At 41.4% G+C, this 21,659-nt stretch overlaps 1 protein-coding gene across 1 annotated transcript in view; it reads left to right on the forward strand.

Annotated features, from left to right (window-relative positions):
- cdh2 (cadherin 2, type 1, N-cadherin (neuronal)) overlaps positions 1-20,436 on the forward strand; it is a 62,216-nt gene extending 41,780 nt beyond the window's left edge. The window contains exons 4-16 of the mRNA XM_073491084.1: positions 716-883; positions 2,437-2,592; positions 3,809-3,953; positions 4,317-4,489; positions 5,980-6,117; positions 6,602-6,787; positions 7,789-8,042; positions 9,055-9,197; positions 10,254-10,487; positions 11,356-11,589; positions 11,824-11,963; positions 16,684-16,848; positions 19,538-20,436. Coding sequence (XP_073347185.1) covers positions 716-883; positions 2,437-2,592; positions 3,809-3,953; positions 4,317-4,489; positions 5,980-6,117; positions 6,602-6,787; positions 7,789-8,042; positions 9,055-9,197; positions 10,254-10,487; positions 11,356-11,589; positions 11,824-11,963; positions 16,684-16,848; positions 19,538-19,744 — 2,343 coding nt within the window. The 3' untranslated portion in view covers positions 19,745-20,436. The remainder of the gene's footprint in view (positions 1-715; positions 884-2,436; positions 2,593-3,808; positions 3,954-4,316; positions 4,490-5,979; positions 6,118-6,601; positions 6,788-7,788; positions 8,043-9,054; positions 9,198-10,253; positions 10,488-11,355; positions 11,590-11,823; positions 11,964-16,683; positions 16,849-19,537) is intronic.
- The last annotated feature ends 1,223 nt before the right edge of the window (positions 20,437-21,659 follow it).

Genomic DNA, 21,659 nt, shown 5'->3' on the forward strand with positions numbered 1-21,659 from the left:
CAGTCGCCAAATTGTCACCACACCAAAGCCTTTCAAGGCATATCATCACGTGTTGTACTGTAGATATTTTAAGCTACAAAGAAAGCCATAAAACAGTGGATTGTTTGATTGAACACAGATTTTCAATAAATATTAAGTGACATTCGGAGAAGCTTTTTAGATGTTTCCTTTTATAACCACATCAATTTCCTCTTCATGTAACCAAAATGGAAGGGTTATTGGTCAGCCGTCAGAAATCGGAAAAAACAACAAGCAGACTTGCAGACTCCCTTCGAAACTGTCTGCAAGAGTGGTGAAGTCTGCGCATTTGGATGCAGCCATCATGTTTACCATGGCCGCCATCTTAGTTTACCATATTAGCATGCTAGTTAGCCAATTGGCAGTAAACATAAATGACACAACATGTCATTAGTTTTCCAACTATTTAGTCATAAATAAACGTAATGGACAAATGAAAATCTGATTATGAAGCTAGATAAGAAGTTAAAGAAACTGCTTTTGTCGTAATGCATTCAATAGTTATCGAGGGAAAATTTAGGAGATCATAGTCAGAGAGGTCATAGAATTCATCCTCTAGAGACTGTGAAAGTCTGTACAAAATTAAATGTCAATCCATCCAGTAGTATGGATACATAATAGTATGTATGTGCTGATATTTTAATGAAAATATACAATCACTGCCCAACTCTTGAACTAAATAATTTCCTTTTCACAGGTCCAGGAAGGTGCTGTCCCTCCCGTCATGTCCAAGGATTTGAAGGAAATAGCATTTCCATCACGAAACGTGGACAGCCAGCTCAAACGCATGAAGAGAGACTGGGTCATCCCCCCAATCAATGTCCCGGAGAACTCACGAGGCCCATTCCCGCAAGAGCTTGTCCGGGTAACGTTGCTCACTGAAACACATGCATGCACGGACACACACAATCACACATACCACTCTCACAACTTCAAAGAAAATGCTTTTTTCTTGATATGACAACCTTGAAGGTCCTGGTTGCACTGAGCTCCCACTCAGAGGGTCGCAGACATGAGACACATGCCTTCAACAAAACGCTTTATATTTACAGTACTTTGCTAAAGGTCAGGGTCCTTTTTTTCCACTGTATTATTTATCTTTTGTTCCAGGGGGCGGTCGGTACCAATGTAACCTGGCATTATTTAGAAGCTGAGAGAAATCTTAAGTGCTCACCATGGCAATTGTTCCTCAGTTGCCTGTTGAGATTTTACACTCCTTATATCTTAGCTCTCAAGGACACACACACAGCACAATTCATTTGCATCAGTTCTCTGGTCAGGGTTGAGTGTGGGTGGCTGACAGAGGACAAGCAATACTCAGGACAGCTAAGAAGTAGATCCTTTTTCAGCATATTAAGCTGACTTCCTTACCGGCTGTTAAGTCCTGTACATGCTATTTGTATGTATTATATTTAATCCGGCCATATTAGAAGGGATGTTTCTGGGCTTTAGTGGATGATATCAGGATGAGGAAATACTCTGTTTGCTCAGCATGGATTCAGGGTGTAGGCACATAGGGTCTCAGCTTACATGGCAAACAGAATAGAGGGACCAGCCAAGACAGATTTTCAATACTAGACGGACACACATACACTTTATATGCACAGTTTTACTTGCACAGCAACCTATTTTTAAACTAATACTGAGATTGGTGCTGAAAAGATTAGTCAATACGTCAGCCAGTGTACAGGAAGGCGTATAGCGATGATGTCTGCACATTATGAAGAAAATCTGCGATGTGCTATAACGCTCAATATTGGGATGATGACATGACTTGCAATAAATAAATAGATATTGAAGGACAACGTATTAGCTCTTCTTTCCTTCCTCTGTCATCGTGCTAGCTAACCTCGCCACCAAATTGACTCCAATTAATCTAAGAGTAGCTAGCGGCTAGCTGTGGCTTCATGTCATTGGCCAGATGATGTAAATTCATGGCCCATGTGATAGGTCAAAGGTTCACATGCTGACTCTGAATGCATGGCCCATAAAAATAAACATATTTTTCTTATTGATAAGGATAAAAACACAATTTATCGGTCACCTCTAATAGTGATTTTATTTATACTGCATGTCTTATTAGTAATTGTTTACTTTTGGGTTTAGATTTTTCTAGAAACTTGTAAAAGGCATTGTCATTTTTGATAAATTAGATTAGATAAATTGGCCATTTGGGTCACTATAGCAGCTTATATTAGCTAATTGCAAATAAATAAACATAGGTGTATATCTAACTATGTATAGCCAATTGGAAAACATCATACCAACATAAACAAATCACCAAATTAAAAAGAAAAATTGTCTCATGTGTCAGTGAAAAAAAGGGAATGTCATCCTCAAAAATGCAGTTATAGTCAGTGTATAGTTAATAGACCGCATTTTATTGAAGCTTTTACTAACAAGTCTTTATACCAACAGATCCGGTCGGACCACGACAAAAACCGGTCCCTCAGATACAGTGTGACAGGCCCCGGCGCTGACCAGCCCCCCACGGGCATCTTCATCATCGACCCAATCTCTGGAGAGCTATCTGTCAACAAGCCCCTGGATCGAGAGCACATCTCCAACTTCCATGTAAGTCAGATACAATAGTTTATATAAAAATCAACCCCCTTAGTGGTATAATTTGCAAATGGTGTTTCCAGCCTGCTGCATCAAGAGAAATGTGTTCTGTCTGGTGACGCTGTATATTCCCGCCAGTTGGCATGTGCTCAGTGGTCATGTGTAGTCTAAACGCTCTGCTCAGACTCAATAAGGGCCGGGGTCTCCCATGAAATCTGACTGATCCGTCTGAGAATTTAAAGGATTTAACGTGATGTTTTTGAATGACTTAGTGTGTGTTAGATACATTATGATATCCTCCAGCTCCTTCAGAGCTGCTTTATTCATTAGTGGTTCACCCATTATATTGCAGTGCTCTTTAAATAACATAGCTTAGTTTATAAATACTATTTATCCATGTGCTTTAACTCAAAATGTTGGACATCATTCAAGACTGCAGTTCAAATACAATGACAGATTCAACATGATCTCTGAAGGCAGTGAAAGACTTTCACAGCTGAAAAAACCTTCAAGTATGTTCATAGTGGTTCAATTTATGCTGCGTGTGAAATGTAAACTGTATGCACTTGACACTGTAACATGTTGAATATTTCATATTTCAAGGGCATATGATGTATACTGTTCATAGCCTGTAGATTTTCAATATATAGCTACTGTATTACTTATATTTATTCTAGAGCATGGATGTGTATGATCAAAATATAGGTGTACCACTGAGTTGAAATCCTGTGTAAGCACCAACCTACCTTGCTGTAAGCAGGACAGATGTACTTGAAGTGCAAAAACATGCAGTAGATCAGAGTTGTTTTTCGTAAAACAGAACTGAACTTGCGCTGACCCAGTGTAGGCAACAGTACTGAATAAAATCAGAGTATATCTGTTTCAGGCCACAATAAAAATGCAGCTAAAAGGCTTGTGTTGTTGTCGACTGTGGCAGGTATCTGACTAAATCTAGTCATCTGTTTGCCTTTTGACCTGCACATGCCAGAGTTAGTTGTGGGAAAAACGTGTTCTTTATAAAAAAAAAAAAGAATTCCTCTCTTGGTCACGCTTGTCTGAATAAAGAGGATTTTCGGAACTCTTTGCTCTTCTACATACAGTACAAATATATTTTTAGTTAAATGGGTGACATTGAGTGAGTAGTTATTCCCAATATATGGTTGAAACAGTGGAGAATCATCCTAACTCGAACAGTTCCACAGTCCAGATGTGTTTGTGTTTCCTCCAGCTGAGAGCTCATGCAGTGGACCTGAATGGCAACCAGGTAGAAAACCCCATTGATATCGTGATCAATGTGATCGACATGAACGACAACAGACCTGAGTTCACTCATCAGATCTGGAACGGCACTGTTCCGGAGGGTTCCAAGCCAGGTAATATACCACATAAAGCCAAGCACAGCTTCACACTGTATGAGCAACCGATTGACTGTAGTCTGAGCCTCCGGCTTCACATGCTGCTATGATGTTAGTAGATCAAACAGCATAGATGGCATTCCTGGGGAGGCCACTTTGTTAACTTTGCTTCTGCTGTTTTAAAGTGTGCAGTGGTATTTTAAGATCACTAGAAAGAACACTGGATGTCTATAATACTGTACAAAGCTATAAATCTAGTAGTGTTCAATATAGCACCATCCAGTCAACTTCTAATGTCTTTTGATTGCCAGTAAAAGCAGAAATAAATAGAAAGATAACTGAAAAGTATTTGCATCTTGTCTTTGTGTTTCTGTCCCATAGGAACATTTGTTATGACAGTGACATCTGTGGACAAAGATGACCCCAAAACAGCTAACGGGATGCTGCGTTACAAGATCCTGTCTCAGAACCCGGAGAGTCCGACCTCCAATATGTTCACCATCAACAATAAAACAGGAGGCATCATCACAGTGGCTGCAGGCCTGGACAGAGAGGTGACTGACACGCCTTCTTTCTTTCTTTATGTAGCCTTGATTCATTCTCTTTATTTTCTCTATCGTCTTGTTTATTACTTGCCGTTCTTTCTTTTGATATCTTACACCTTAATGTTGTAGTCTTTTCACTTCCTATTTAGAAAATGTAGACATAAAATAAAATAAATAAATTAAATGATTGGCTCAACATTTAAGTGAGGCTTTCATTAGCAAGACCATTCATTATGTTAATTAGTTGTAATTTTGCACTTGCCGCCTGTTGTAGATGTATAACAACGTATCTATTTTCTATGTTCATATAAGTGGGGCTGTGCATTTTTTTAATATGATGACAAAACACAGCTTGACTATATTTGCTAATATCCAGACTGTCTGAGAACTAATGAGCCAAAGTGAATTTTTCTGATTACCAACTAAATGAGAAAGTGGAAATGGACTTGGCTGTTTCACACTTATTTACTCTTACAAGGAGGCCACGCGCATCACCGAGCAGCTAAATGTTTCCCTTCCCTCATTCTCGCCTTCTCCGTCTTCCCTTTCTCTAAAGCAGAGGCTTTACTCGCATTTTCTTTCTCTCTTTTTTCCGGTGCTATAAATGCTACCACTCTGTCATTTAATTGGATCTCATGGCTGTTTGAAAAAATAAATAAAATAATATAGAAAGCTGGAGCCAGTTGGTGCAATTCTAGTGAGGGCAATCTGGCTAGGTGGCTGCTCAATCACTTCCGCCCTGGGGCCGCCGTTTTATGTCCGCCAGTTGCCACCATGAAAGTAATTTGCCCGACTCTCATTACCTAGCAACTGGTCCGTCACCTGAGTGGCTTTTAATGTGAAAAGAGTCATTTGTTAGCTTCATGATGGTGTACATAGCAGAGGTTGCGAGTTTCACACACACACGCGTGCAACTCATGTCCCCCCATAGAGAATAAATCAGATTTATATAAAAAGCCACCATTACTCATCATAATTAAAAAGCTAGCCGGTTCAGTTTTGTTTCATTTTAGGTGAACACATTAATACTGATGTGCACTGAGGTATCAGCTTATTAGGGACACTTGTGAAGTCTATTTCAACCTTAAACAGCAGTCCAGAAATAAATCCCATCTTTGTGGATCTAAGAACGTTCAGTTTTTGCTGAGGATTGGTTGTTGTGGAGGCTACAGTTTGAGGCAGTGTTGTGTCCAACAGCAGTATGCTGAATATTTTTACTAATCTAATTCTCATTTACATACTGTACATAATGGGGGCAGACACCTTTTATGTAATGCAGTTCAAAACAACATCCTTACAAGAACAACCATAGAGTTAGAGATAGGATAGATAAGATGGGAATTATTACTGCGGTTTTGTATGAGCTTGCATTGAGTTAACATTTTTACCTTAAAAACAATTCATCCTCCAAACATGGCTACAGAATTGCTTGTATTGTTCAGAGATCAAAGAATTGTGTTTTAATCCTGCCGTTGCTTCTCTCTTCTCTTTCCCTCCAGAAAGTGCCTCAGTACACGCTGATCATCCAGGCCACTGACATGGAGGGCAACCCCATGTACGGCCTCTCCAACACAGCCACCGCTGTCATCAGAGTCACTGACATTAACGACAATCCGCCAGAGTTTACTGCTGAGACGGTAAGAAACAAACTCACATCTGGGACATCAGCACAGCAATCTTAGCAAGAGGAAAGCACAACAAGGACCCACATTTCACCCCATTGTGGATATATGCACTCAAGCGTCAGTTCTGCTCGCTAGCCTAGTTCTGCTTGCCCAGCGTTTCTGAAGCCATAGAGATATACAAGTAGCCAGCCATGCATGAAGTGTTATATCCCCCTCCAAATGTTGACACATGCAACTACGGGGGTGTCTGCCCAAGTGAAAGAGGCACTTACTGTGCTCGCGAATCACTGAAATTTGTAATGCTGCTGTCGTGCTATCAGGGGAGGACAGGGAATGAGATGACCATGACGACATGATAAGTTACCTTAGATGTCTATTTACCCCGGATTGGTCCTGCTGTGCTGTGAGAGGCAGGCTGGGCTCGGTCTATTTTCTGCTGCCACAGCAGTATCACTAACAGCTCGCTGCTCTGTACGTTCATGGTTTATTCATGCAGTTTTTCGGCGAGGTGCCTGAAAACCGTGTGAATGTCATTGTGGCCAACCTGACGGTGACTGACAAGGACCAGCCCAACACGCCGGCCTGGAACGCTGTCTACAAAATCACCGGGGGCGATCCCACGGGCAGGTTCTCCGTGCCCACTGATCCGACCACTAACGAGGGTCTGGTGACGGTCGTTAAGGTAAGGCCTCCTCTTCAAACTCCGCCCCTCTTATCCCTTGGAGATGTGTAGTGAATGTATGTATGCTATACTGAGATGGCAGTTATATTAAGATTCATATTTCTTCGATTAATTAGATTGATATCTGACAGTTTTGATATTCTGACCGTTTATAACACACACTGAATGTGATGGAACTGAAGATAAAGGTTAAATGTTATTTGCTCGCAGTTGATAATCCAACTGTCCAGTTCATTTGTTTAAAGAATGGAAGCAACTCATGGAAGAATACTACTGTTGAATTTTAAGATGATTTCAGCAGATTTATCATATTTATCGAACGAAAAAAAGAAAAACGTACTAATTTACTGAGGTTTTACATGTCTTGGGAGATTTCAGTGTCCTGAACAAATGGGAGAAATTCCAGTAAAAATATTATCTGTGTTTTGCTGAGTTCACCGTTCACAGAGACTACTGATGCTGTGCATCACTGACCCAAAGCATCAGTATTTGTTGACCTGGGAATGAGACTCAGTCAGCAATCAGCTATCTTTCCCCTGAATTGCTGACTCCACCTTTAATACAATTCAAATTGTGCCCGGAGGGAATTATTTCCCATGGATATTTTGACCAGAGAGACTAAATATGTCTGACTTTAACAGATTTTCGAATAGAACAAATTTTCGCTTTAATTAAGTGTGAATTCAAAAATGTAACACGTAATCAAAATAGTTGTAAAATTCAGAGGACATTTCGAATGACATTGGTTGGTTGCAGCCGGCTCCCTTGTTGTGTATCCCTCAACTGACCACAATAAGAGTCTCTTTATATAATCTCAGTGTCTATTGTGAGCTTACACAATAAGGTTTTTCAGGCAGGAGGAAGAAAAAGCTTTAATTCTTTTAGGTGCTCTCTCACCAGTCTCAGATTACCAAAAATGTAATGTGATTTCCTTTTGTTTATTTGTCCTGAATTTAATTGAGTGACTCACCCTCTGTATACTCTCTGTACCTGTTTTCCAGCCTATTGACTATGAAATCAGCAGGACGTATGTACTGACAGTGGAAGCGAGGAATGAGGTACCGCTGGCCAGAGGCATCCACTCTCCTCGTCAGTCCACCGCCACCGTCTCCATCAGGGTGATCGACGTCAACGAGAGTCCCTACTTTGAGCCCAACCCGAAACTCATTAGACTGGAGGAGGGAATGATGCCAGAGTCTACTCTGACCACCTTCACTGCACAGGACCCTGATCGCTTCATGCCACAAACCATCAGGTAGATTTTTGAGTACTGTCTGAACCATTACACATCTTCAGGTGACTCAAGTCCAGTTCACAGACTTGGAAAATTAGAAGAACTACCTCCAGCCTTTAAAGTTGGCTTCATTCCCTAGAATGTCTTTTCTACCTTAAACATCAACCACAGGTGTGTTTTAGCAAACATGTACGTGTAGCTAGAATGATTCGCAACAGAAGCAAAAACAATGCTGGTGGGTTTATCGTTGATTACACGGAACTCTGTGTGTGAGCAGGAGCAACATAATAGGTTGAGATAACTTGCCATCCTGGCCAATTTCTGTGTCATTCCTGCTCAAATAACACGATACAGCCAGCATGTCTCCATCTCATTCTTGTAGAACAAGCCCTATTTTTGTTTCTCCCTTTTCATCATCAGACATCTTGCCTCACAGCTGTTTGGCCGTGGAAGAGTTTATCTGCCTGAAAACAGTCCATGTGAAATAAGCTAGCTTTGTAATTCCACGGTTTGTCCTACAAATTAGTTTGAGCTACTGATAACAACAAGCCAGTTTGGTCTCCCTTGCGAGGCTGCTCTCAAAAGTTGGAATAATTATGTAAAATGCATGACGTCTGAAATATTTATTCAGTGTAAACAAATAAAAAACAAAAGCATCTCTAGAAGAAAGAGATGCCTCGCTGGAAATGGAAACTAAATTCAGCAACAACATTTCTTTCTGCAGAAAACAAAATGAAAGCTTTTTAAACTTTCTCACTACTCTTAAAAAGAACTTGCAGATAACTCCTTAGTCACTTAGAATACAGCATGAAGGTTTTCAGTGCTGTCCTTAACAACGCTGTAAAAGACACTCCCACACAGAGTTTAAAAGCCTGCAAACTCCCCTCCAGTTAGTTAGAACTGAAGAAGCCTCTTGGATGAGAGGTGAAACGTCTACAAGAAACTGAAACACGTCCAGTTGCTTACGATACAGCACTTAGAAATAATAAGGATTATGGATCACTGTGTAAACTTCTTCTTTTTCTCCTCTCAGATACTCCAAACTCTCAGATCCAGCCAACTGGTTAAGGATTGACCCGAACACCGGTCGTATCAAAACAATTGCCATTTTGGACAGAGAGTCGCCCTTTGTGAAGAACAGTTTGTACAATGCAACATTCCTGGCTACTGACAACGGTATGTAACCAGTCAAGTGGTACTGCAGTTGCCAAAAATACCTTGCCGAGCTCCTGTGATGCACCGGTTACATGGTCTAGGTGTTTTAGCCAGGCTGTTACACAAGCACTCTCTTTGAGGCCATTATTGTTGGAGCAGTCAGGAGGAGATAATGCTGCGTTTTCAAAAGGAAGCCTAGCGTATGTCTAATGTAGCCTACCTCTCAAAGGTCAATCTTCCACCTAGCATCACTTTGACTCCCTCTGTGATGTTTTTCACCTGAAGTCAGTGCACAAATGTACCGTATCTGTTGAAAAGAAAAACTATCTCAGTTACAGCCGCAAAGACATCCTCCATGCCTGAAGGTCAACCTTGTACCAGGCACTTGGTTTGTCTGGAACGCTGACCACCTTAGTTGAAGGTTAATGTGCTAGCAGTCCCAGAACCATGCAGCATGTGGATGTATTCACCTCTTCCCTGCACTGGTGGGATTTACCTCTGTTCAGGTTTACCCTGTTCTGCGGAGCATAGCTTAGGCCAATAGGCTTAAAAACTCTACCAATAAAGAGGTTTCTCAGCATTAATGGGTCAGGATTGGATGACTAGCTCCTTTGAGCGTGGCCTGAATGGTAAAAAAGCCTCTTAGCTGAGTGAATACATAGAGGAGCCTGAGAGGAGCGACAGTGGGCTCTGTTTGTCTGCTTTAGTATTCCCATCCCGTGTCCTTCGTCAGGAAGACGTTCTCCAGGCACACACACACACACACACACTACCCAAATGTTCTGATATCTCTCTCTTTCTTTCTGTCTACCTCCTCACTTGAGATTAGATCTCAGATCAGTATGCAGTTTGGATGGGCCTTCTCCCACTAGAGTAAATAGCTGTTTAGAGTGTCTTATTACAGCATGAGACCCAAAGAATAAACTCCGTACTTTACTTTTCTCTGTTTACTGCATAATGACTGCAAAATGAGAAATGGCTTTTCAACAGTATACATTTCTATCCATATGAAAATCCCTTTTCCCATACATATGTATGTGCTCAGTGTGTATGTGTGTCATTTTATAACCCATGTAGGTATACCTCCAGCAAGTGGCACAGGCACTCTCCAGATCTTCCTGCTGGATATCAACGACAACGCTCCGAAGGTGTTCCCTCAGGAGGCAGAGATATGTGAAAAGCCCGAGCCAAATGCCATCAACATCACTGCACTCGATGGAGATTTGAACCCCAACGCTGGGCCGTTCGCCTTCGAGTTAGCCCACCGGCCCTCTGATGTGAGGAGAAACTGGACCATCACAAGAGTCAGCGGTAGGAAACAGATTCCCATGAATAACCCTGTTTCATATTATATAGTACTGTTTAATGCAGTAATCTTCTTTGTGATGTTGATTCAGCTTTTTGGCCTGCTTTTGTATCTGTTACTGGAAATTGAAAAGAGGGAATGACCCATTTCAGATTTTTCAATTAGTGGCATTTAATAATTAGAAATAAAACTGAAAAAAATATAAATATATATGTAACGTTCAGCAGTCTTTTGTCTGGTAATTAAAGCTTGAATCCTTGATCTCTGATCCCTCTGAACAAGTTAGCAAAAGTGTAAATAGCACACTGCAGAGGGGTCAGGCAGAGCTGGAACAGACAATAAGTTATTATATTAACATTACTAAACAGTCATTAATTGTTTATGCTAATTTGAAAAAAACATGTGTGGAAGAACTAATTTGTTGTTTGTTAGCTATTAGACAGTGTGACAGTTGAAAAGCAGTGAATATATCTTAATAGGATAATGGCATTTGGATTATCGCTACTGGGAATTCAGCCTAAGCAGCATTATCAAAAGGTATTCAGTAGGTTTATAAGCTCCAAATCTAAATCCTGACCATGTTTTGGATTAGATATGCTGATGCAACTTCCAGGTATGAATTTATGCTGCATATTTGTGGTAATAGGGAATGTAATCGCACTGTGAACACGGTCTGTACAAACAAGTATTCAGAGTTTTGATTTAATCCCCTCTGAAAGCTCCTCAGTTGAAGAAACATGATGCTATTTTATTTTTGAACACATTCAGCAACTTGATTTCAGCTCTCACTTCTTCATATGTATCTGCTCTGACGATGAGCCGTCTTAGATCACTCACTCAGTCTTTCTGTCTTTTCTCCTTCTCATCTCTCAGGTGACTATGCTCAGGTGAGCCTGAAAATTGGCTACCTTGAAAGTGGCATCTATGAGATCCCCATCATAATCACAGACTCGGGCAACCTGCCCATGTCCAACACCTCCTATCTGCGGATTAAAGTGTGCCAGTGCGACATCAATGGGGACTGCACTGACCAGCAACACATCATGGCTGCGGGCCTGGGCACCGGTGCTATCATTGCCATCCTCCTGTGCATCATCATCCTCCTCAGTGAGTGTCTCAGTGCCTCTCTCATACAGCACATCGCACGAACACACGCAGGGATTATAAAGACAGATAAACATGATCCGAGATACCGCTAGATTACTGTAGGATTACCAAAAAGATAGCTTTGATCAGGCCCCCATCCAAGCTCTAAAACATCGGATCCGATTACACTTGTATGAAAATATGTAAGTTATTATGTTTTTAGTAATGTGAGATCTCTCTCTGTCTGCCTATCAGTCCTGGTGCTGCTGTTTGTGGTGTGGATGAAGCGCCGCGATAAAGAGCGCCAGGCCAAGCAGCTGCTCATCGATCCAGAGGATGATGTGAGAGACAACATTCTCAAGTATGATGAGGAAGGTGGCGGAGAGGAGGATCAGGTAAGAATGATGTGGTAAACAGACTCTTATTTTGAAGGCCCTGTTAACCTGTGTGCTCAATCTGCTTCCTACTATAAGCAATGGTGTCAAATTTCGAATCCTTGCTGCTTTGTCTGTGCTCCTCTGATTGGTTTGGAGTGAGATGTCTCATAAGTCTGAGCACCAATCAGGATTTTGCGTCATATAAATCAGAATCTGATCTACAGCTGTGGGGGTGTTTGCTTATCTTGACCACTGTCAAACCCATACAATTCTGATGAGGAAGATGAGCTGTTTGCAGAGGAAAATTCAGAATAAATAATACCTTTCTTGACAAACTTTAACTTTAAAGGTGCTGTAAGTGTTATTTTCTTTCTAAAATGAGTGTTAAACCACAACAGTAATCACTGTTGTCGATTGTTTAGTCAGTAACCCATGTCTCTCCTCCCCCTGCTCATGCAGTAAAAGAGAAAAGACATTTTCCAGTACTGCCCACTTTATCCAATCAGAACAGAGATCTTGTCAAGTGCAAATGGGACAGGTTAGATAAAACAATGATGACGCTCAGAGCAGCAGTATTTCTTTATTAGACAAGAATGTTTAGTTATGTAGCAACAACTAAAAATTCCACTCTGGATCCTTGTGCTCCCATGGACGAAGAAACTGTGAATTGGCCCTCCATACTAAATTTTGTTTGGATAGATGTTCTGCTAGTGTTCAGACAACATTTAACACTTGAGGACTTCAGCTTGTTCAAATATGTCCATGTGCTTGTGAAATCGTCTTGCAATAAATTGGACAGATATTTCGATGTGACAAGCATGTTTTTTTATATCTAGAGAACAAGACTTGTTGCCATGGCACTACATTCTGTTATTATAATGTTTGTTTTGGTCACATATTTTACCTCTATCAAAAAATTTTAGCTTTTTGCAACTAATATTAAGATTTGCTTTGATTTTAGTAATATATCTGTTAATTGTGCACCCTTAGTCCCAGCGGAGAAATGTGCTTATATTGGTACTAGTATAGAAAAATGTCAAACAACACTGTTTTTGAAAAGGGTGACATTTCATCTGAGGTGAGTGTGTGGTCTTTGTTAGGGAGAAACATTCAGGTCACATCTACAGTATGCAGCAGCAGTTTTCTGTATAACTGAAGCAACTTGACAAAGACGACCACCTAGGATCGTTCTGCGAATATATAAAGAGTAACAATGCTCTCGTTCGAGTGTCAGTCCTGCTCATTGTGAGGCTCCACAACACTTCACAGTCCTTCACAACGCGGAATAAGACGGTTTTCATTGTAAACTGCAAAGTACCTTTTTTCTTACAAAAAAAGGGTCTGGGAATCGAAATCTGGAATCAATAAGACAAACATATAGTGATCCTATCTGTTCTGGAAATATCGGTTTGTTTGCTCAACTGGAACCGGTCTCTCTTCACAACCCTAACGCCCACAAACACACACATACAATAGTAATGCAGTGCCACCGGCATCAATAAAGTCACATTTCTTTATCCCCCTGCACTGATTACGCACACACAGACACAAATTCAATTGTCCTAACGACCCCTTGTTAGCAGAACGGAACCATTTCATAAAAAAGGCAGTAATATACCAAATGGGCTATTGTTTTGTTACTGGCTGAAGTGGCTTAGGTATAGCAGAAACGAGCAGGAGACCCCGTTCTGACCCAGCACTGTGCCAAATTAGCCTCGGAGACTTGTAATTGGTAAGCTGATGTCATTTGGAGATAGACATCTGCTGTGGCACAATAATGAAGCTCTGTCTAAGGTAACAATATGACTGGAAAGCCATTACACATGAGCCAGTGATTAGGCAGGAGGGAACGCACCCACTTGTGTATTCACTTCCTCGCTTTCACACACAGAATGCACAAACGTGTGGAGCGGAACATGTTGAGGAAGAATCGTGATATAACACCCCTCAAAGGCAAACGAGCGGGTACAGCAATTTGTTGAGGGGAAAACAAGCTTCCATTTTGAGTGGTGCAGAGGAGGGTAGGGCAGCAGGAGAAAATGGTCTTGTCTGTGGAATCGAGAGAGTCAGTGTTGGGTAAAAAATGACCCTTCCTTTCTCTGAGATGTGGTCTTTATAATGCCCACCTCTGTTCTCCCTATCTCCCGCTGGTGAGGAAATTGAAGTGTCAGACTATTGGGTGCTCTCAGAGTATATGATTTTGGTTGTTGCTGCAGTTGCCCTGGTTTCTATTGGTTTGTGAAGCACTCATTTCATCAAAGGCAGACAGCTGATCAGGCTGCGCTCCCCGGACATGAAAAAAAGAATGCAGAAATAATAGCAAATTGAGTAGTTGTCGTGCACATAAACGCCGGTGAGAAAAATAAAAATGTTAGACAGAGATGAGTCATCTTCTTCTCCAATGACCTCCTCTGAATAATTTGCTGCACATTAACCATAGATATTGTGGCTTTGGAGGCATGCTTTGCAAAAATTTTTGATTTGTTTTTCAATCTCATGCAGTAAGTGAAACAAAACGAATCAGACCTGTTTTCACAGACCGTATAAGTGCCTCATGTATTTGTCACCAGAGATAAAAACAAGTTCAACATTTCAGAGGAACTGCAACATCTCTAATGTTATATCAGGATAATTCCAGTGTATTGCAACTTGGGTTTGGGGTCATTATTTCAATTTGACATATACTAGGAAGTTATTGTAAGAATTGGGATTAACACCTCCACTTGTAAGTCCATCAGGGCAAGAAACACAAGCGGTCATCGGAGGGAATAGTTCAAAATTTTGAGAAATTCTATAAAAATAGTAATAGTCTTTTGACTCATCCAACCCAGATGAGTTGGAATCAGACAGGCATTAAAATGTTCATAAAAACTACACAGAAACAGCCACTGTTCATGCTTATGGTCTCATTTGTCCTGTAGAGGCATTAGTATTAAACTGAGACTTCTTCATAACCAGTTATAAGTTCCTTGGAAAAAGGGGGAAATGGCTAATCCGTCTAAACGTAACAAAATCTGTTTACCAGCACCTCTGTTCCGTGTTTTGTGCTGAGTTAAGCTAACCTGCTGGCGGCCCCCGCCTTATATTGATCGGACAAAACTAGAGTGGTGTCAGTCTTTTCAATGGCTTCTCAGCAAGAAAGCAAATGAGTCAAACTATTGAATGTCAAACTACTGAAGAAATGTTGGAAACAAGCCAGCACTTTAGCCAGATTATCTTTACCACTTTGTTTGCCAAAAGGCTTTACAATCAAATTAAAGGCTAAAGGACAATTTGGGTAACAATTTAGCTTTTCTTATCTTTCTTCTTCTTGCCTGGAGTTTAACTCTGTGTTATCATTTGACTACTCATGTTTTTTTGCCCTGCAGGAATAGCGATTTTGCTGCATTCCCAGATTCCATATTAAATAAGTGTGTAGAAAGCCATAATTACCAGTAGGAACAATAGAACGAGCTTTAAAAATAATAAAATGGGTTCTGTTTAAACTTGCTCAGCCACGACTTGCAAGGCTAAGCGATGCTCACCCTCGCATGTTTGAATGTGGGTCATCATAAGTGCCAGGGGCAGCCATTTCGTCGGGCCAGAGTACGTGTGAGGATTCGATTCCCTGAAGGGAGCTGGTATATCATTAGACCTTCCTGCTTAGTTCAGCCATTATTTGGCTCCGTTGCAATTCCTGTCACCGACTCCTGACCCCTCCGGTGTGTGACCTCAGAGAAGGTTGAACAGGAGTCAGACTGAAATGCATCTAAGATGATGGATGGTTGTTATTGCGTGATGTGTGATGACCATCGTACTTCTCCAGCTAGCCTTGAGGGTTAATGTCATTCACAGTGAAATCAAATCACACATGAATAATCAATGTGTTTGTTTTAGATTGGAGATGATACTTATTAGTGTGGAGCTGAGTAGGTGTTGTGTTTGTATATCTGGGTTGTTTGTGCACCATCACATGGTTTATATTTATTCTCATCTTTATTTTTACATTGGAGCCTCTCCAGCCTTTTTTTTTTCTTTCCTTTTTATCCTGGCAGTGAGCGTGCATGCAGGTTTGTGTGTGTAGGTACATGTGCAACTGAGCAAAGACAATTTTGAAGGGGGATATTAGAGATGGATGGATTACCGAAAATCTTCTAAAGAGGGACAATCCATCATGCACGCTTATTAGGCACACACCCTGATTCTCAAATGGCATTTTCTCTATCATATCTGCTGTCACCGTGATACCATCCAGTCATTCAGCCCAGCTCGGCCTCTCTTTCTCCCCACTCTTCCTCCTCCTTCTTCCCTGCCCATGACTTTGCACAAACTGCGAGCCATTCAGGTTGCCTTGGTAATGTTAATAGGATTAGGAATGGCTTATGCATATCCACCATCCCGTGTCTGGGCATTGATTAGAGCAAAACAGTCGCCTGCACATCCTTCCTACAGCACGCCTGCACAAGTACAAACACTCTGCAGCGTATGATGTGGTCCTCAGCTTGGACCCCCTCAGTGCTGACTCTTTTAATGTGTCAAATTGTCCCTGGGCTCGTGCTTCACAGACAAGAAGATTAAAGTTTCTCTTGTGTTCCCTCAACTCTTCCCGCTGCATTCTAACTTTAAAATCTCCTCCACTCAGTTGAACTCCTCTTCCTCCGCACGGCACAGGATGTGTTTATCAATTTAAATAATCACACTCGGTTTAGGGTCTCGTCACGCCGCTGAGCTAACTCCCATCTGTCTATGTGCTCACCAGGATTACGACCTGAGTCAGCTCCAGCAGCCGGACACGATAGAGCCTGATGCCATCAAGCCGGTGGGAATCCGCCGTCTAGACGAGAGACCCCTCCACCCTGAGCCACAGTATCCAATGAGGTCAGCAGCACCCCACCCTGGAGACATCGGAGACTTCATCAATGAGGTAAGCGCACCGTCCAGCAACAGTTATTGCAAAAAATGAGATTGTTGTGCTGCGTGGTGAAATCAAATCCCTCGGAGAGGAGCTGAAATGAAAGGATCAGTGCTGCCCCAAAAAGCTTGAATTTCATTTTCAAGCTGAATGACTTTCTTATAATCAACTTGTATCTAAATAAACAATTTGGCTCATATGACTTCATATCAAGCAGTTGTGCACAGCCTTCTCTTGGGAGAAAAAAAAACTTTAAATTGAATAAATTATTATTTGAATTGTTTTCATCTTTTCCCAGCAGAAACTTTTCTCATCTCACACAGTATATCCGCTCAGACATACATAAAGCCCAAAAAGCACATGATGCTAACTAAGTTGGATATAATTGTTTTTCTCCTCACCCTCCGCCAACGTAGAGTTACAGACGTGTCAGCATAGAAATGGAAGATGAGAGAAGCAATACATTGGCTTTCTATCGGAGTGCACTGTTCAGAGTGCCCTCGTTTGCCTGAGGCCATCATTGACTCCAGCATGAAGGGAGAATGTAAAATGAAAAGAGCAGTCATGTATTTTTCACAAGCTCCAACAGACAAGAGTTTCACAGCATTACAAATGGAGTTCTCTCCGAGTTTTTGGATGGCGCCCATGTTTTTAGATTAGAACTCGCTCTTTCAGCTCCGCTCCCCGACCATCTATCTCTCAGATCCCTTAACCCAGGCACCACTCATTTTCACTCTCGCCATGTCTCATGAATACACCTAATACACTTGTCGTAACAGCTGATATTGAGTGGAATTTAATGTTTCGCGCCGCTCAATGAAGAGCAGTCTCACAATGCGCCCCATCCTTCACTGGACTTGTCATTTTAATATTCTCACAAGACCTCTGAGACGTTTTCAAGTCTGAGCATCCTGACCCAGAAAACGCTCACTGCAGCCAGGCAATGTTGATCTGTTTTTAGCCCCAGATTTGACTGTCGCTAAAGCTCAGTCATGGTAGCTCCAGCGCTCACACGGAGCTGGAATCTGACCCAACTGATAAGGGCGAGCTGCCAGAGGAGTAGGGAGACAGAGACGGGTGGGGGAGGGGAAAAAAGGGGTCTGATCTCCATCCTGTAATGTGCACACGCCCCGGGAGCTTGTGGCTCTTAATTAAATTAGAGGGACAAGAAATTTTAGGTTTAGCGTAAAGACTTTAAGTCACAGTCGGACAAACAAACGTCTATTAGTCTGTTCTCACAGTGGGGAGGGGGAGGTGCATATTAGATACATTAGCACTAACTTGACATGACCTCTGTTGGTCACAGGTGGACACAGCGCCGCAAAGCCGAAGTGATTGTGTTCATTGTTTTTCACGGTGCCTCGTTTCAGCTCCGGCAAGGTTGTCTCTGAATAGAAATACCAGTGGGTTTTATTACACGTCTCTTTTGTTATCTGGGACAGAGTGACTCCAAAAAAGTGGGGAGAGTGGTTCACCATTTCACTGAAAAAGTCGTGATTGTCTCCCGCACGGTGGATGACTCAGTTAAAATGAAATTACGAGTCTGAGTTCTGTGATTGACTAACCTTATGAAACTGCCAGTGGGGTTTTGGTTGTAGATGGAAGGGGGCTATAACCAGCAGAGCGATTATGGTTGTAATTGTAATGAACGATCCATCTGTCATATTTCCCACCAAATTATCAGCACCACAGCCCTGAGCAAACACTTAACGAAAGCTAACAAGTGGAAAATAATCGCTAAGTGCCCAGGCACTTTAATTCAATCCATCTTTTTATTTGAGAGCATTTCAGCGCTATAATGGCAGCGTAGAGGAAACTATAAATCTTCGACAAGTTCCCAATGAGCTGAGGTCTCGTTTCTCACTGTTATGTTGCTCCACTTCTGTTAATTCATTTATTATTTGTTGGGTGCCTCAGTTGTGGCGATAAGAGGGAGAAACCAGGCTTGGATCCAACGTGGTAGATGGCCAAAGCACATCTCAACTCCTAGATTAGCAATCCATCAAGTCTCTAGAGTCCCGTTAGGGGATGGGGCTGGAAATCAATAACAATCCATAAGGACCTCTCATGACGCGATGAGGATTTCTAGGAATGTCGAGCACAATCTTCAAAATAGAAGCACCCCCACCAAGCACCACGAGCCTCGAGATAACACGGAGAGACACGCATGCGTGGCAGAGACACTCATGTTCCTCTCATCTCTGCCTCAGCTGAGCTCAGTGCTTACTGCTAATGTTTAGGCAGATGTTAGATAAATACGATATATTAGATATTACATACATACAAGATATTACTGTCTAAATTATAGATGAAAAAGTATCAGTGCTGGAGTTGTTTTGCCTGTTGAAAGCCCTTGAAGACTGAGGGGGGCTTGCACAAGGGTCACTGGAGAAGCAGAAATAATTCCAGTCATCTGAGGCTGCTGGTCATGCTCACTCTTGGCTTTTGATCAAGCAGCAGATAATCCCACATCCCAGAAACATCAGGAGAGTTCCGACTAAAACACAGAGGAGGGAACACCAGAGCCTGATTAATCTTATTTCCTGAACGAGTGGAGGTTGAACAACTGACTGGTTTTTGGATAGATTAGCCTGTTTGTGTTCAGCAGTAGGAGGGGAGGGGGTCGCGAGGCTCCCGCCTCTTTGCAGACGTGACTTAATCTTCTCATCTAACCGTGTTTTTTTTATTTCATTCTGTACAGGGACTGAAGGCAGCAGACAATGACCCCACCGCTCCTCCGTACGACTCCCTGCTAGTGTTTGACTACGAGGGCAGCGGCTCCACAGCTGGCTCCCTAAGCTCCCTCAACTCCTCCAGCAGCGGGGGTGACCAGGACTACGATTACCTCAACGACTGGGGCCCACGCTTCAGAAAACTGGCAGACATGTACGGTGGAAGTGATGACTAGGACACACAGCCACTCCTCGAAAAAGATGAAGAGATGAAGAAAAAAAAAATGAAGAAAAAGGAAAGATTTCCTGTTGATGGACACGGACAGCTTCTGATATTCCCTGAAAGATGGAACTGTGACAGAAAAGAAACAAAAAATAAACATTGATTCAGAAATTTTTTTCCAAAACAACCAACCTAGGCTTATTGTTGTAGTCTACGCATACATATGCTTGTTGAAAGCTTAGGCATAGGCTGTGGTCCAGTTATGGAGGATGTGGGAGGGAACACTGGTGGACTGTCACCATTTGGATTGTTGGTATTGAATGCGCTCAGTTACACTTGAATTTCACAGTACAGAAGCACTGGGATATAATGTGCCTTTTTGTACATTTTTTTGGATCTAAATGATTAGTTTTATGTTCAAGGCTTTAATGGTACTGACTTTTGGAGTGATTTCAAAAACAAAGTATGTTACACTCTGGTATGCTTCTACATGCTTTTTTTCTTTGGTTCCACAATGCTCCTGTTTGTTGAAGATTATTTAAATAAACTACAAAGACGGAGAAATGAAGGATCATCTGTTAGGTTGGTCGGGAAGGAAAAACACAATTGAGAGCAGCACTGTACAGTACGCTAGACTTCTAGACTTTTTCACTAAAAAATTAAAATTATGCAGCTGGTTGCAAATAAAGGGAGTTATGAATCATACTTTTGTAGCAGATTTTTTTTTTTCTTTTTTTTCTGAAGTGATGTAGTATTTTACAAAAACAACAAAAAAACTGTTTTGGTCTAATCTATGTACACTTCATTTGCCTTAGTCATCATCTGATATTTTCAAGTTTTACTTCACTGTAAAAAGATGTGTGTACATAATGTTTTGTTTTTTTTTTTCTTTATCTTTTTTCTTTTGATGTAGTATATGAAAAAGTGCAAAAAGTTCCAAACTTGTAAATGTTTGATTTGGACTACAAAATTCAAAGTTTTTTGCATGTTTTTATCTTTTCTTGACAACAAAAATGAAAAATGTTGTTTCCCAAATTTATTTACAAAGTGAAAAAAAAAATAAAAATCTGGGTGACATTAAATGTGTAGAAGTTAAGAGAGTTTTTTGTATAAAACGTGAAAACACATCGATAAAAAAATTGAAAAGTAGTGATCTTGTCAGCACAACTGTTGAATTTGTACCAAAAAGGGTGGGGTGGGGTGGGATGACATGTTAGGCACTAATTACTGAATCAGCTTTAAGACTGGAAAAGGTTTTGGACTTAAGCCTTGTTGGATAACCATGTGTACTGGAAAACAAATTATACATCTCTGACCCCAACCATCCAAATAAAATGCTAATTTTGGAGCTAAAATCTGCCTCTCTATTTATTTGTTTTTACTCAAACGCAGCATTGTTGCAGAGGCTTAATTAGATTGCGACTTGTGCAATCTATCTCAAAAAGACAATAGCTTTTAAAACAAAACAAAAAAAAGTTCACAGTATAGTGTTTTACCAGAGGGGAGAATAAATCATTCATATCCTTATTTATTTATTGTTTACACACATTGTGTATGAGCAAAGTGCCTCGGGCTCGTACGAGTTTCTAGATAAGTTGTGTGTTGCAGGCTGAAAAGTAAACAATACGCTCATTATATAACACTATCTGTGTGTTCCTAAGCCAAGTCAAGGTCAAAAGCATCATGTAAAATGCCAATTCCATCCAGCACCTGTCAGCTATCAGGGATTTGTACTGCAAAGTACTGTAGGTCAGATCGGCCTTGACCTCAAAGTGAAGAATGCCTCCAAAAAAACTGCCCCGAGGGATCCTGCATGTACTCCCCGGACATGTGGACGGATGGAGATGAGAATGTGTGTGTTTGTGTGTGTGTGTGTGTGTGTGTGTACTGCACATGGTGGTATAGCAGCGGTAACGATCCGCTCATCC

Source organism: Pagrus major, chromosome 21 (genome assembly GCF_040436345.1).
Source record: "Pagrus major chromosome 21, Pma_NU_1.0".
In the NCBI taxonomy this organism is placed as follows: domain Eukaryota; kingdom Metazoa; phylum Chordata; class Actinopteri; order Spariformes; family Sparidae; genus Pagrus; species Pagrus major.